At 41.5% G+C, this 17,591-nt stretch overlaps 1 protein-coding gene across 1 annotated transcript in view; it reads left to right on the top strand.

Moving 5' to 3' along the window:
• The window catches only part of DPYD (dihydropyrimidine dehydrogenase), a 672,292-nt gene that overhangs the window by 336,960 nt on the left and 317,741 nt on the right, over positions 1 to 17,591 (top strand). The window contains exon 12 of the mRNA XM_019531048.1: positions 15,739 to 15,923. Coding sequence (XP_019386593.1) covers positions 15,739 to 15,923 — 185 coding nt within the window. The remainder of the gene's footprint in view (positions 1 to 15,738; positions 15,924 to 17,591) is intronic.

Consider the following 17,591-nt stretch of genomic DNA (forward strand, 5'->3'; position numbering starts at 1 on the left):
AGGTGGTGCTCTCACCTTCCCTGGAAATCTTCAAGAGGAGACTGGATAGGCACCTGGCTGGGGTCTTATGACCCCTGCCACCCCCAGTGCTCCTTCCTGCCCCTGGCAGGGGGTCGGACTAGATGATCTGTCTAGGTCCCTTCCGACTCATTGATTCTATGATTCTATGATCCCTGCTTCTCTATGATTCTTTTTATAGCACCTTACAAGCACTTAATTTGTACAACTAACTGTCATATTCAATTAATTCACTTTACAACAAAGAGAAAATAAAAATGTTCTGGGGCCTATAATTGCAAATTGCAATGGTTGTACAAAAATCAAGTTCCCCCCATCCCGGCTTCATGCATTACTAAAAGCAGTGGTTGTAGAAACAGAATTTAACAAGTAATTCCATTTTTCTTGCAAAAAGACTTTAATACAGCTTGCACTCTTATTGCTGCATGGTCTCTGCGGTCTTATTTTGACATTATAGAAATGGTATTTTTCTAAGCAAACTGAAGCAATATAACTCAAATGATATAAGGGCAGTAAAATAAGCCTGAACTAAAACCTCAGATTCAGACACGACTAAAGGTTGAGAAGTGTAGGTGAGTACTTTGTAGTACATATATATCTATATGAAGAGGACATTTTCAATATTATGGTGCTGCTGCCAGATTCTGTAAATCAAATGACTCTAGTAATTAGAATTAGTTCATGTCATGATGAACATGCTGGCCAGCCTCTGTACTGATCCAGAGCAGGCAGGGATCCAGGCTGTCTTGCATATACTTACCTCAGGGACTGGAGTCTGGAATATTAGGAGATGGTCATATTGGGAATCTTGGTAAATAGTAAATAAAGAGAAAACACTTGCAAACTATCCAAACTGAGCTTAGCAGCCTTTATTGCCTTCTGTCAATTATATAACAATGCAGGAGAACATTTAAAAAAATGTCTACACAGATATTCATTAGAACAGAGATAGATGATTTTGTTCATGGTTATGAGGAGTTTTCTAGACCAATTGATAGACCTGCCTTTCCAAGGAAGATAAAACAATTAAGAGAGAGGCTTTTAAAGAACAATTTAAGAATTTCAGAATGTTGCTGAGAAATGCTAGTGGAGCTGTCTACAGCAACAACAAAATACACATTGCTTCTAATTCAATAATAGGGATGTTAAGGAGCAATGTGTGTAATGTTTACTCCAGAGAGATTGTGTGCTCTATACTGCCATGAAATAGAGGGGTGAAGTCATTCTTTTGAGAGGTATATAATTTTCATTTCATAAATGTTCACGTTAGGCATATTAGAGATATTTTGTGATAAGTTAATGCAAACTTACTGTTATCTAAAAGGAAATTACACCCATCTGCTCACAGTGATACTTAGTATAACCTCCAATTGTGCAGTGTTCCACTGGGATAAAGAGTAAATGAGGAGCAGTTGGCACTCTAAGGACTTCTCCATATGAGGAGGGACAACTCTTCCATTCAGGGATGCATTGTCATATAAAGAATTCAGTATTTCTGGTACATATGCTCAAGGGATCGATCTCACCAAGAAAGCAGAGAGAAAAATGGTTTTTGAATCTTTAATGGAGTCATGAGCAGCTCCCTAGCTGGAGTTAACTTTAATTAGAGAACATTTTGAAAAGCCCTTTCAAATCCCTCATCAATTCCTGCTATTTAGAAGGTCTTTGGAAAGGTTTTATAAGATCTCTTGGGGAGAATCAAACATTGTGCTTATATCACTGGCAAATTCTGTTGCAGTTCTTAGGTTCCATGCTATAAGGTGTTAGTCTACCTTTTCTGTGGGTATTCCTATATCCAGTATTGCTTCTTCAGCAAAGAGCTTGATTGGATGATTGAACTGAACACTCATCCTGGAATTTCCTAATGCTTATTTGCCCACTGAATTAGCAAGTTATGATCCTGTCTTTAGATACATAAGGTAGTGTGAGAAGAAGAATTATAATTCTAGCAGATCATGAAAAGAAAGAGTATTTTGCCCTGGGATGAGCCAACATACCTTAGTTTTGCATGACATCTCCATAGCAGCTGCAGCTGGTTTTGCAAGCTGAACGTAGAAATTTGGTTGACATTCAGGAGAAGTTCAAAGCAACTAAAATGATGAAAATAAGGCATTATTTGCTATGGGTAGACCATTTTCAGTAGCTTTTGACTCTCTTAATTTCTTTTCTTAAAACATATCAAATCCATTCATCCTCATTAGGTACATCTACATGAGATGCTTTACTGTGAAGCAGACTAATTTGATGTGCAGTAATGTCACTCTCTACACATGCACAGCAGTTAGTGCACAATGGACTAATTTACTACATTACCGAATAGTCCTGTCAGATACAAGTGGTATCCGGCAGTGCAGTAAGTTACTGTATGTAAACATACGTGTAGACAGTGACATCAGGATTAATTTACTCCAGCTCAAATTGAGCTGCAGTATATTTAGTTGCTTTAATTGCACATTGAGAACTAAATCTATGTTGTATTTAAATTTTTAAATTAAATAAATTAAATAATACATAAATTAAATAAATTAAACAAAGCCTTGGTGATACAGTTGCATGGTATAGTTGAGGATGGTCCTGCAATGAGCAGGGGTTCCCAATCTTTTTAGGATGAAGGATGGCCAGCCACAGACTGGAAGTGACTGGCATTAAAGGTTGGACCCCTACTGGCCGAACCATGAGAATACTCTGACTCACTTATGAGACGATTCATAAGTAAAACTGACTGGATTTGAGCCCTTGCACTAACAAATTTAACAAAATTTGGTCAACCTGTACTTGACCAGCCAAACAAAAAACTCAAAACCAATAAATAAACAAAAAATAACAAACTCAAACTACTGAGTATTAAAAAAGGGCTGGCTGCCTGTCTGCAGTATTCTAGTTACTTATAGTCTGCGGTTTGCTGGTCTGCAGTTCCTTCTGGCCTGACAGGCCAGCCCTTCTGTGGACCAGCATCCAACCTTTTGCAGCCTGCCACCGGGCCACAGCCCAGGGCTTGAACTCTAATTTTCTATGATTCTATGAATCTAAGCGCAAAAAAATCATCTGGTTTTGGTTGTGTGGTTTGGTTTGAGTTTTTGTTTATTTTTCTTTTTAGAGGACCATATGTATTTTTATGCTTGGCTGTTCAAGTACAGGTTGACCAAATTTTGTTAAATTTGCTAGTGCAAGGGCTCAAATCCAGTCAGTTTTACTTATGAATCATCTCATAAGTGAGTCAGAGCATTCTCATGGTTTGGCCAGTAGGGCTCTAGCCTTTACAGCAGGTGTGCCACAAATTAGCTGCACACCCTCCTCAAGCACCACCTTGCTTCCTTTCCCTTGCCAAATTGGCTGCTTTGTTTTCTGCTCCCTGCCCTGTGCTCTGTGCCTGATCTCTTGCTTTGTTTTCTGCTTCCTGCCAAATCTGCTGCCCTGTTTGCTGCTTCCTGCCCCATCTGCCACTGTGCTGCCTCTCCCCTTCCTGATCTGCCACATACCACAAACAGAGGCTACCCCTGCCCCTTGGGGCATGCAGTGGTGACCCTTTGGTTAGGCCAGAAGGATTTGGCTTCGTTAAAGTATTAAATAAATCTCTTAGTCTCAATTCAGCAAATTCTCACTCAGGATAGCACTTAAGCATGTAAGCACATGGTTATCTGCTGCCCTCAAATGGAATGGACAATAAGAAGAAAAAAGCTCTCGTGGCCCTTATGCTTCTTCTTGTAGAGAAGGCAGTAAATATAAAGCTGAGTTTCCTTGTGCTCACAGGAAGGTATTTATTATTTCCTGTTTAGTTAAAAGAACACTATGATTAGATTTTTAACCAGTCCTAGTATGCACTTATTTGTCTTGTGGGGCTCATGCAAATACATTTTTAATATTTTCAGAAAAAAAACACCTTTGTAATTCTCCTTTGTAATTCTCTTAAGTCCATTATATGCTTGGGATGCAGTTAAAAAAAGGGAGCTGGAGTATTGCCATCTAGAACTACACTGAGAAAATTAGCACCATGGTTCAGCTCAGTTAGAACTAGATTGTTGCTTATACCAAAATCTTGAAGAGGAAAACAGACTTTTGATTTCTGTTTGCTTTATTTTTCTGATTTTTTTGTTTGCTTTTGTACTGGAGCATCAAAGCCATTTTATGATTTGGCTTAAATAAACAGCCCCTGAAGAACTTTACACCTTCCCTCATCTTCTTTGCTTTACTAGTGTTAGTGAATTACTAAAGTATCCTCTGGCACCAGTTTAAATTACACCAATTCAAATGACAAGTAAGAATATAATCTCACAAACCCACTGATACTGCTTACAGTCTCAGCATGCTTTTAAGGACCAGGCAAGTTGCTTTTCAGCTCTAGGCCTTAATTTTTTTTTTCCCAGCCAGGAAAAGAGGAGTGACATTTAGGGACAGAAAAATAATGTCTATTTATTTTTGTTAATCAGGTTTTAGTATCATTTACCACAAACTCTGACTCTCAGACTGTTGATAAACCTTAAGTTTGGTTTCATATGTAAGATTGCATCCACTTCATTTTTCACTAAGTCATACTGTAATATTTAATGCATGTTCTAAAAGTGATATTAATGAGGACGAGAGAGAAAAAACCATGAGATACAAAAGTGGTATTACTGTACTTAGAACAAGAAAAGCTGTGGACTCCAGTTTACAAGCTGGCTCCCAAGATTATAGTTTTTATTGTTCAATATCTTTTTTTCGGGCATGATGCTTTCTGATTCTTCTCTGACTGCTGCTTCTGGATGCTTCACCCTCAAGGCAGCTTATATTACTAAAGGTGGAAACAAAGCTAAGGAAAATGGTCACCATCACTCATCTGTAGATACCAATTAATTCAGGAAGGATGGGTGAAGATGGGAGGGTAGAAATAATGCCAGAGAGCCCCCACTTCTTTCTTCTCTGCTTCTCTTCCACAAGTGTGGGACTGATGGTTTTTCTAACTCTTCCATTTGCAGAGGCATATGGAATCATAGGGCACAGTGGAAAAAGACTCTTTGTATTTAAAACTATTAATTAAATATTCTTACTCAATAATTTAGTGTTTCCATTTGTTGAGTTTTGTCATGATAAATTTCTTGTGTGTCCAGACTGTTTTGCTTAAAATTAATGGGATAAGAACATGAGAAAAGAGATACTTTTCAGAAGATGGTAACATTTCTTGACTATTTCTGGAGTCATTCCTTTTCCTGAAAATACTCCTTGGGATTGCCTTTTTATTGAATGGTGGTACCATGCAAATGTAAACTATGGGTTTGGCTTCTTAAAGCTCCAAATAATTAATATGTGGAAATTAGAAGCATATGTCTTTCATAACCTGATTAGAAATTGCATTTTATATAGTAAATCATTTGGTTATTGAGATATAAGTTGGGGGGGGGAGGTGTAAGGGGAGAGTCTTCTGTTATCTCTAATTTCTGTTATATTAGCAATAACTTGGACTATCCAGAACATATTCAGCCACCTAACAGGTCAAACTGTCTTGATGTCTTCCTGATTTTTGCCCACACTTTCAGAGAGAGGCTTGAATAGATGGGATTTGCAATGTGAAGTTTTTTGTGGGCTAAGAATATACCACACAATAGATGTATATTTCAATAAGAATAGACACTGCTTGTTAGTTCATTAAGACTACAGAGAGGCAATGAAATTCTGTCTCTTGTAAGCTGAATAATACAGCCAGAGCAGACTTAGCAGCCTGTAGGCAATCTGGATTCTAAGTAGAGCAATGGCTAGAAAACCGCAAGCTATATCAGGAGCCAAACAAATTTGTGGTCCAGCCCAGAATCCATAAGGCATACAGATAATTTAAAGCCATCTGATCCTTTTCTACCTGGGCTGAAAGGTCTGTTTGTCCTCTATGATGGTGTGTACAACTCAACATGAGTCAGGAAAGAGGCTATTGAAAGCCTACTCACCCCTGCTGTATGACACCTAAGATAAATGTCAGCTTTTAGGGCATTTATACACATGCTCGGGGGGGAAGGAAGGTGCACATTAATTAGAGTAGCTCCAAGAGCTGCTCTAATTAAATCACCTGTAGTGTCATGTGCATCCCTGCTCTGAAAAATGGCTTTGTATCAATGTTGCAAATTGCAGTGATGCAACTGTGAGCTCACCCCTTGGCCATGGGAGAGGTGGGCAGGAAAAAAAAATGGATCAGGCTCCTCACAACTTCTTCCTTCAGCAGGCTCCTCTGGCTACCAGGACAACTGGGGCTGCCCAGGAACAGGCTGTCTTGCTCCTTGGGCAGTGCAGGAAGGCAGTAGGCCTGCAAAGCGGTTAGTATTCATTTCAGATTCAGACGATTTTCATAAATTCTAGGGTCGGAAGGGCCCGCAGTGGGCCATCTAGTCTGACCTTTTGCCCCAGCAGGCAAGAAAAGGGTCACCACACCTGGGATCATATGATCACGGGCAGGTGTCTGTCCAGTCTCCTCTTGAAGACCCCCAAGGATGGGACGAGCACCACCTCCCTTGGAAGCCCATTCCAGATCCTGGCAACCCTGATCGTGAAGAACGTTTTTCTAATGTCCAGTCTAAGACTGCTCTCCAGTAGCTTATGGCCATTGTTCCTTGTTGTTCCAGGGAGTGCCCTGCTGGCTACAGGATCATGCTTTTCAGCAGAAGTGGTGAGGAGCCTGATGCTTGCTCTTGCAGAGCTTCCCTACATCCTCCCACAGCTGAGGTGCAAGCTATCAGTGGGCCAAGTGGCCCCTGCTGTGGGGGGCCCTGGTCCTTCTCTCCACAGTAGTGACACTGCCTGGGCTGCTTGCTAGCAGGCCAAGTACTGCCTCAGTTTGGAGGCAGCACCTGGCCTGATCCAACTGTTCCCCAAGCTGGGTCACTGGAAGCCTGCTGGATGCTGCTCCCTAGGCTTGGGGAACAGTTGGATTGAGCCAAGTGCTGCCTCTGAGCTCAGGCAGCATCCAGCCTGCCAGCAGCCATCCCTGGTGGCCCCAAGGGGCACTGCTGCTGTGGAAGGGAAGGACCAGAGACCCCACAGCTCAGGGGGCCACTCAGCCTGTTGATGGCTTGCCCACTGCTGTGGACAGGCTCTGGCTCCAACAGAAAAAAACAAAGCATCAGGCCCGTCACTGTAAGTGGGCCTGTACCAGACACAGTCCTGTAGGTAGTTGGGGCCATGGACACTATAAAGCCTTGTGAGGTCCTTGCCAGTACCTGCTCTCCAGTGTCCACCAAGCAGTCCAGTTTTTGCTGTTGGAGTCCATGCCTGGCTGGTTGTGAATGAGGTATTGTTGGTCCCCATGGAGGAAGGCAGCGTAGCCTGCTGCCTATCCTGGCACCTCCCCTTCCTTGGGGCTGGTGCTGCCCTAAGAGGGGTGTAGCAGGGCACTAAGGTGCCTGCTAGTTGTAGAGCTGGAAAAACCACTCAGGTGCCGGTTGCTAGAGAAACTGGAGGTAGCCAGTGACCCACACCTGCTAGCTGTCAGCTGACCAGAGGGGGCAGGGCCTGGCTCCCATTTAAACCCCAGGACTGAGTCCAGACAGGCAATTCCCTGCTAGCAGCCAAGGGGGGAGGAGCTCTCCCAGAGCAAGCAGAGGGGAGAGGCCAGACTGCAGGTACAGCTCCAAGACTGGGGGAGGATAGAGCACCCCAATGTGGCGGGACAAATGTTTTAGCCAAGCGGCTTGAATTTATGTTGCAGCCCAGGGGCTTGAGTTTTTTGGTTACTGTTTATGACTGGTGATTTGGGTGAGGCTATTAGGGGTTGGAGGAGGCCTCATAGGGGACCCTAGGCATTGTGGGAACCCAGCCCCGGAGAGCGGGTAGCAAGAAGTCCCAGGGAGGGGGCAGAGAAGCCCAGAGAGGGGGCAGTGAGAACCTCCAGAGAGGGGGCGCAACCCCCCCGGTGCCAGCGAGGCACGATCTTAAAAGCTGGGGAGCTCTGGTGCACATATGGTGCAGCGTTACTCTGGTCTTGTTTTTTTCTGTTGCCTGGGAGGTGGCAGGCTCAGAGTCATCTCCTGGTTTTGGGGCTTGTGGCCCTCCAGCTGTGAGGTGGCGTCCGTGCCCTCTGGACCAGGCTCCCGTTTGGAGCAGGAAAAGGGGTCCTGGGCCTCAAGACAATGGAAAAGAGTAGAACCTCGAAGTCAAACCCTGTTTAGTGGGTTTAGATGTGGGGGGCCTAGCTAGAGAAAAACAGGGGTCAGTCCCACATAGGGGAAAGGCCCCAACATATCCAATACAATAGGCAGCCTCCTGCTTGCAAGAACATCATCCTAATTTCCATTGAGACGTGGCAGGAAAGTATAGGGCGGGACATAAGAACCCCAAAGAAGGATCGAAGGGTGCCCACGCAAGGCACAGAGTACTAGGAAGATAGCGCTGGGAAGGGCGACCTGTTACAAGAGGAGTTCCAGGTTGACCAAAACCAGCTTGCACCCCTGCCTGCCTCCATGTGCCCTGTGGTTGTGACCAGGTGCTGAGAGCCCTTGCAGGGCTCAGCATTGGCTGCAGCTGCAGCTTTTGGGCTCTAGGTGATGCTGAGCATGTTTGCCACCTGCTCCTGGCCTCAATGGGGCTCTGGGGCTGGGTGGAGCCTGGCTTTCTGCTTCCAGGTCTGCCCGGGGGATGGGCATGCAGAGAGTGCATCTCCTGCTGCTTTTCTTGTTCTGCTTGGGGGTGGGGGGTGGAAGTATGCCCATGGGCTTGTTGCTAACTTCCAGGGTAACCTGAGATTTCACAGACCATGAAGCTCTCCAATGGTCCTTGACCCGGTGACTGTGGGGCCGGTCTCTGCTACAATGCTATGTTTGAAAGTTTATCTACATCCTTCCCAACTATATAGTTGGATCGATAAAAGGTATCACTCACAAAAATCCTTGCCTTTGGCAAATTTCCTGAACCATCATAGTACAACATCACTCCAACGCTATGTAGAATTGTGACTTTTATAAAGATTCCAATTCTCTTCTTATTGAAGCCAGTAGGAGTTTTGCTCTTGATACCATTTAGACTAGGATTTTGCCCAAAGTAATGGTAAGTTTCAGTAAAGGAATTTCACCAAATGTAGTTGGCATTGGCAGTCCCTCAATTTGAAAATGATCTCTACCACATCTCATTGGACTCTTAAGTCACCTTAAGAGGGACTACCAATGCCAGCTATATTTAGTGAAATTACTGATACTTACCATTATTTTGGTAAGGTGACTTAAGAGTCCAAGATGACTTAAGTGTCCAATCTTTGAGCCATCGATCCATCTGCAGAAGTTGCAGGTCTTTAAACATGGGAGAATAGGCTCTACACTGGGATTCTTCTTCTTTCATTCCTCTACTGTCTCTTCTCTGCCTCGAGGGCAAGACACTTTACCTCAAAATGGGCTGACACTTGGATGTGGCTGCAGCAACATTGGAGTCAGTTAGCAGCCAGCTCCTCTGAACTCGTGATATCAGCATCCTTTTTCTTCAGGTATGCCTTCAATGTGTCGTTGTAGTGTTTCCTTTGGCTACTGCAAGGTTTCAGACCATAACTAAACTGGGAGCAGAGCACTTGTTTTGGGAGTCGAGTCGGGCATCCACACACAGTGGCCCAGTGAAGTTGGTGCTTAAGGATCACTGACTCACCAGATATATTCCACATCCTGAAAGACTTCTCAGAATGTACACCCTAAACAACACTATGGCAAATATGATTTCTATGTCTGTTCTACTCCATCGAGAGGTATGCCGTAGTGCAACTAAGCAGGACAACCGAGGCAGCAGAATTGGGTGTGACTTTTTGAGCTGCAGTCATCAGTTTTACTTCCTTAATTGGTAGAGAGAAGCTTTCAAGAAGCCTGTGTTTGTATTATAATTTCTGGAACCTGAAAGTCATACTGTACCAGCAGTAACTCAAGTTCTTTGTGTGTAGATTTGGGTGTGAAGGAGGGGGTATTTAGATTTTTTACGTTTGATTGTTTAAACAACTGACTGTATTTTCAGATTGTACTGAAGTTATACTGCCAGCTCCCTGTAAAAAGAAGTCTGTAAGATGGATATCAGAAATAACATTAATGAGCTGCTAAAGCCAAAATTACAGGAACTTATGAAATTGGTTAAACATAAAAACCATTAAACTGTTTATTGAAGCTTCACAGATATACTGCAGCTAATGAGCATTGCTGCTATTTAAATAAGCCCAAATTGAACACACATTACATGGATACATAATTAGTCATGGCAGTCAAATACACACAGACTCACTTTTAAAGCTTTATTTGAGGAATCTTTTCCATTCGATTTGTTTTGTTAATTAAAATATTTTTTTCAGTATTCACTTATATTTGTAATATGATTTTTGCAAGTGGTATAATTTTCTGCTGTTTTTCTATTTGTGTTTATTTGCACTATGAATACAGCAAATGCAGAACATATATTCAAAGCCTTCCCTTTCTGTGGTGGTATTTGTCTTAACATCACTTGATAACATTAGAATATTTTGGTTGTACAGTATCTTTTATCCAGAAAGTTCCCTTCAGATTACATGTGCAGTGTTATCAGGGCATGCTGTAGAATGAAATCCAGACGTAGGGATGGTTTTTAAACAGTTTCAGCTTTTTGGCTTTTAACTTTTAATTGGAGTACACAAAAAAATACCAGATATTTATTTGGGTATGTTGCCCCATTAAGTGGTCACCAAGCCAAATAACCAATATTTTGTGATGCCCCTCTTCTTTCTGCCCTCTCATAAGGTGTTCGTAAAGGGTACCTATGTTTGTATAGTCCTAAAATCTCCCTTTTTCTTCTAGACTAATAGAGTTAGGGCAGTTACCTACCAACTCTCTGGAGCCTGGTCCCTTTCAGCCTTTCATCTGCACTGTATATAGCAGTCCCAAATTGTGGTGATATTACAAATAGGATATAGACTTTAATGCTTTAAAATCCTGGCCCTACATTATATTAACCCAAAAACTGGGCCTCCAGAAGGCTTCAAGGAAGAGACAAAGAAACCGCTGGTCACCTCGTTGGTCTTGTCATGAAGGAAGAATTTCTTATTGATTCAATCATATCTGCAGCACCTTGGGAAAACCTCTGTTATGGGACAAGTAGGCAGGGCAAGAACAGCAGCAGAACTGCTGCTACGTGCTTTAAGAGCTTCATTATATTGCAGGTGGAGAAGGCCATGTAAATAATCAATACTCCATTCCCCAGCTGCTTAACAAATGGCTCCAGGGAGGGGTAAAGAATTGTATCTGCTTTGCTCCCCTTTCCACCCAGTTATGACCTCCATAGATGTTCCTGGAGAGCAGGTGAAGGCCTCAGAGCTATTTCACTGTAAACACCAAGGACTCCTGATGGTCCACTTGAGTTGGGAAGGACAATATACTCAGACCTTCACCTTACTAGAAAGTGTTTGCCGATATAATTAAAAATATTTTACCCTTTCCCTCGTTTCCCATAGTGCTACAGCTTGTAACTGCAACTCCCTCCCCTGAAAGGAAAACAACCCAACAAAACTCAGTGACAGAGACGGAGTTTCTTAGATAGATAACATAGCTTTATACCATTTCCCTGATATAATTTACGTCACTAAAATGACTTCTTAGCTGGTATAACTGTATTCAGAGTAGGTATTCGCAAGTATTGCTGTGTCACAGGTTGGATTTTCTTTTTCTTTTTAAATATTCCTTACTGAAATAGCTAGACTAGCAAAATGTGTAAGTATAAACCTGCACTCTACTCACTTTACATACTATTGAAATGCAGTCAGCTTTGGAGTGGGGTGAGTCTCTTGTTTGATGACAGGTATCAATCAATGTTAATCAGGAAAAGAACATTCCAACTTATTCAGCTGAACCTAGGAAGAAGAGTATTAAGCAGGTAGGATATAATTAACCAAATTTAAAGAATTACAAGGTCCTGGATCCTAAAAAGACTTCTGTTCATACTGAGCTCTAAACATATTGGTAATCACACTGGTTTAGGGGAATTACTTAGATGCTTGAAGTGTAGATACAGGTGCCTTCTGAATTGCCTGTTGATGTTGTGTATCTAAGATCCGTATGTAAATTTGAGAGAAATAATTAGTTTAGCATACTGGAACTAATACCCTGTTTTTCCACAAGATGCAATGATATGTTTATAACTGAAGTAGTCAGGACTTCCAGGTTTACATTTCCTCTGAAAGGCTTTACCTTCAGCAGCATGTTGTCCTCTAAAACCATTACCTTGGTTCAATACCGACTCTGAGAAAAGAGAGCCATCTATTAAATCACCAGCAGCAAATCATGCTACACCAGGTTTTCCTTGGGGGCTCTTCCTCATTTGTCTCTACAAGCCTGAACCTATTTAGATTGTGAGAGCTGTCTAGATCACATGCTGAGGTGGGAGAACTGCATGCAACAACTTACATACTCCAAATATAAGGTGATCATATGCTTTTCTGAAGTCTGAAGTATTAAGAAAATACTAATGTATTGATATGTAAAGAATATTCAAAGTTTCCCTTATAATGCTATAATTAAGGATATATCAGCATTTAGCCCACAAAATGCATTTTGGAGGTTTAAGAAAATCCCAGCATTTGTTGTAATCTTTTAGCTAATTGTTTTCTTTAAAAAACATTTTTCTCAGATATTTTGTATTTAGCCCTTAAGCAGAAAAATGCAGTCTTAAGGCTCTACTTATTATTTTTTGCCGAGTTTAACTAAAATGGCCTTCTCTGTGCAAGTTGTAGGTCTTTAACACAAACTAATTGGTTCAGGTACAGGAATTTCATACGACATTTCTGTTTGGAAATTAGGTGCTAGATAGGCAGAATAATTGTTGTTCATGAGAATATAAATATCTTAACAGCATTTCAAGTTTAAAATTGTTTTTTGCTTAAGTGGGGGCCCCAAAGAGTACTCTTCCCAGACAGTTTTGAGACTGCTGTAACCTAGTATACCAAAACAAACTGCTTCCTATGATTTTGTATCCAAACCAGTTTCAAGAAGTATTAGCTAGGGTGGGTGTATGGCAATATAGTTTATATTTTCCTAGGATAATATTTTACTCTTGACTGCACCCAGCTCTTATATCTTCAGTTTTCCCCATTATGTTCCCCCAACCCCCCAAGAAAACCTTGTCTTCCCCCAGTTACCTTTATGTCCACATTTTCCTCCTCATCCATGGAGTATGAAGGGTGATGCAGGACATGGAAGGGAAGTTTTTTGAAGAAGATGTGAGAGAAAGCTTGTAGGCCTTCTAGAGATTTGCAGGAAGCTTAAACATAGCTTTGAGCTGTACTGGAACCTTCCTGTTATATCAGTGTTGTAGCCTGGCTTCCACTCTTAGAAGTTTTGGGAATTAACAAACTACTAGGGCTGAGCGAAGCTTTGGTCACTGATTCAATCTGGCAGAGATTTGGCCTGATTCGGTGGCCAAATCTCCGAATCTGAATCAAATCAAGGAACCCTTTAATCTCTCTGAATCGAACTGGAGCCCTCCGAATCGATTCAGAGAAATTCAGAAAGATTTGATGATTCGGACATAGACCCAGCTTTTAAATGTTTTTTCTACACACCTCTAGGTACTAGGTGGCTCATGAATGCTGAGAAGCTGAGGAGGATGAAGCATCCTACAAGAGCTTGTGGGGGGGGGGAGAGGTCCCGAGCACACTCAGCAGCAGACCCAGAAATGGACCAAAAACACTTCCGGTCCACTTCTGGGTCTGTTTAAGCTCAGCAACTGGTGCCTCCTGGGTCTGGGGGGTGGGCACCCAGGATACCCTGTGATGCCTAGTTGGGGGAAGCATGTGGGGGGGGGAGGCTTCCCGTGCACTCAGTGGCAGACCTGGAAGTGTACTGGAAGAACTTCTGATCCACTTCCACGTTTGCCACCGAGCATGCGGGGGCTCCCCCCACATTCCCATGGGACAGTCCATCCACCCCACCGTTGCAGCGTTCATGAGCTATGCCCGGTACCTCAAGGTATGTAGAAAAAACATTTAAAGCTATATCTATGGCTGAATTGCTGATTTTCTGAATCAGCATCAAATCTTCAGATTTGGATATGGACTAATCAAATCAGGGACAGTGTTCTGAATCACTATCCCTGATTTGGGCCAAATCTGAATCCAAATCAAATATGGCCCATTTCGCACACACTACAAACTACATGCATATGGATGTCCCATAGTAATGCCTGAACTTGGTTTATAGCATGGTCCTAAACATAGTTTGGCAATACTTGCAGCTAACAGTCTGCAGTATACTGTACTTGCATCCATACATTATGCAGATTAGCAGTGCTGAGGTAAGGGCTTGCTTATTCTGTTATTTTATTTCCATCACAGTTCTAGAAGGATGGTAAGGATTATTTAAAAGAGGAAGGGGGATTACTTTAGCCAGATAATGTTGCAAGTGAGCAGAGGAAAATGTAAAACACAACATCTTCCTGTAACCTTACACAAATTTTATAGTAAATCTAAATCCAAAAACACAGGTTTTCTAGTTTTGACTTCAGAAAGACATAATATAATGACTAAAGTTTTACTAAACAAGAACACACCCACCTGAGCCCACCTCTAGTGAAAAAAACAGAAATTTGACAGCCTTCTAAATACTGAAAAACATTCTTGTCATAAGCTAGCAGGTTTCTCTTTTACATATGACAGCACAGCTACATCAGTTTAATTGACCTTGGCAATCTGCATCTGCTAGTGGTAAGTCCCTCCGGGACACTGTATTTTTAAACTGCATTTTATTGCCGAAACTGGGTGTAACAGTATAGTTAAAGCTACATAAAAATAACTCATTTTGGTATGTGGCATCAAGATTTCCTAAATTATTTTTATTTTAAAATATACTTTTCCATCATAAAGCAACATTAAACCCCCAAATTAAAGTAGAAAAATAAACCATGGTTTGTTTGTTTTTAGTATCATGGTGATTTTTATTATATAGGAGTGACATGGTTTTAGGTAGGTTTCTGTAACTGTTATTTGTACTTATATCTCATCTATACAGTTGCATATAATATAAAAGTAGTATTTAATATGTGCATTTCAGCTCTTGTTTCTCACATAATGTATGTGTTTCATAATGGTTTGAAACAAGTGAGAAAATTGAAGGTATATTTCTACAATAATGTTTCAAAAGAATTTTTAAACTTCCAACATTTTTTAACTTTTTTTCACGTCGAGCTTAACCATTTCAGTTGAAGTCAATACAAACATTTCATTTTTGATTTTGTCATATATACATTTATTTATATCTCACTTTTATTGCATACAATAAAATACAAAGTCTTTTCAAAATGAAACTGCAAAATGGTTAGGTATGAATTCTTAAAATTAAATGTGTTCAAATTATTGAAATACTGCTTTTTTCTTTTTTGGGTCAAAATCAGTATTTTTGTTGAAGGCAAAACACCACAAAAACAACATTTTCTGATGGAAAAAAAAATCCATCTAAGAATTTTTCACTGGCGTTGACAATTCCTGATCAAAAACTGACAGAGGCCCATTTCATTATGTGGGAAGAATATATGACTATGAGGACAAATATGGAAAATCTTTCTTATTAGCTTAAATTGTCAGGTGCAGCATCTGACAATTTTGAAAACTGCAGAAAGCACTTGTGTTTCTCTGTTAAAAGGATTTTCACTTTGAATTAAGATTTTTAATAAAACGTTTTTCTCATGTTCATCAGTCAGTATGATTCAAACATTGGTTAATCATTTATAAAGATTATCTCTTGATCAAGTACTTACATCTTTTTATCTTTTGTTTAAATACAGTGAAAGAAGCCATGAGTCCTATCAAGTTTAATAGATGGGGTCTCCCAGAAGTAGATCCAGAGACCATGCAAACAAGTGAATCATGGGTGTTTGCAGGGGGTGATATTGGTGGTTTAGCTAACACTACAGTAGAATCGGTGAATGATGGAAAACAAGCCTCCTGGTTCATGCACAGATATATACAGGTGAGGCTTTAAAGATAGTGTTTTTCTTCCTGTTCAAATCTGATATCTGTTGTCAGAAATACTCTCATTAGCTTGTTTTTTATGGTTATTAAAATAATAGTCATCAATGTCTAGAATTAAACATACAGATTTCTAGTGGGTGACACCAAAATTCACTAGGGACCGGTGCATTACAAAATCATTGGTTTGGGTAATTAAAGCTAGAGGTATATAGTCACATAAATGGTTTTGGTTAATTGAAACTACATTTTTCTTAAACTTTAAATCCTACTAGCTTTTTTTTTTTGCTTTTTGCTTTTCAACTGTGGATTCCACCAAGGGCAGTAAGTACAATATATAGTATGAATAGAAATTGTAACTTGGTAATTAGAAAAACAGCCCATCAATATTGAAAAGAACTGCTGGTGTAGAGGGTAAAAATTAAATACTGGCAGCATTGTTACCTAGAGAAGATATTTAGATAGAAGTTGATGGTATGATCACACTAAACATTCACATACCACTTTTTTTGTTTGTGTGCTTGTGGTCCAGTTCATACAAATCTAATCCAATAGCCTATAAGAACAAGATAAATAAAAGCCCCAGCAGATGGAGTAAGCTAAAGCAAAGAAAGGTAAAGATTTTCATAAAAAGTGTGATTTCATTAATGTAGACTTGAGTAACCAGGTGACTAAGCATTTCCTCTATTTTTGCTCTGGAGATGCTTCTTTCTGAGAGCTGCCCTTTGTTTATTCAGCCTGTTGTCATGTTAGACCAGATGCAGAGAAAGGTATAGATCATGCTTAGAGAAGCCTTTGTGTACACCAAAGGTCCTGACCCTCTCTGTATTAGTTGATGGAGATGATCGTGGGAGGAGAGACTTTTGGAACAAGACAACTGAAAGAAAAACTTTTTCAAAATAAATGGATTTGAATAACTTGAACTTGGCTAGGTCCATCTGCTCAAATCTTCTTGTGATTGCATGTTTTGTAGGGTCTGATCTGGTTTCTGAAAAAATGTTTTGTGGCTGCAATCTTTCTCTTATTCTTAGCATGTCCAGGCAGTCCTTGACTTACAACTTTTTGAGTTAGGACAAATGGCATTATGACATTTGTAAATTCACACCCTATTTTGATGGTCCCACACTGGTTTTGCCTTCACACTGGTTGACACAGCTGTGTCTAGCTAGTAAATCTGTTGTGGTAAAGGGGGGAAGATCAATGTCCCCACAGTGAGGGAGGGATTGGAGCTGGGGCTGGGATCCAGGCTGAGGCAACTGCTGCCCGCAGAGAGGGTGGGGCAGCTTGTGCCATCACGCATCGCTGCTGTGGGAGCTGCTCATGTGGCAGCTAGTCCGATGGCCTGCTGCACCTGCTGCTGGTCTGGGAGGGCATGGGGGGTGTGCCCCAGGATCTGCATGGGGGGGCAGGGTCATGGCTATGCTCTGGGTGGAAGGCACTGGGAGTGGGAGCTATGCTCCTCTGGCTCGCACAGCTGGCACAGGGCCAGCACAAGACTGAGCCACTGTGCTGCCTCTGGACAAGTGGCACACAGCAGTGGAAGCTGGCCCAGCCTCCCTGTGCCTCCCAGATGAGCAGCAGCTTTGCCCTGGCTGGGTGAGTGGTGGCAGGGTGTGGCGGGGCATATACTTCTGGATTGGGGCAGGGCGGGTGGCGGAACAGGGGCTAT

Source organism: Crocodylus porosus, unplaced genomic scaffold, assembly GCF_001723895.1.
Source record: "Crocodylus porosus isolate Cpor-Errol unplaced genomic scaffold, CroPor_comp1, whole genome shotgun sequence".
Lineage (NCBI taxonomy): Eukaryota > Metazoa > Chordata > Crocodylia > Crocodylidae > Crocodylus > Crocodylus porosus.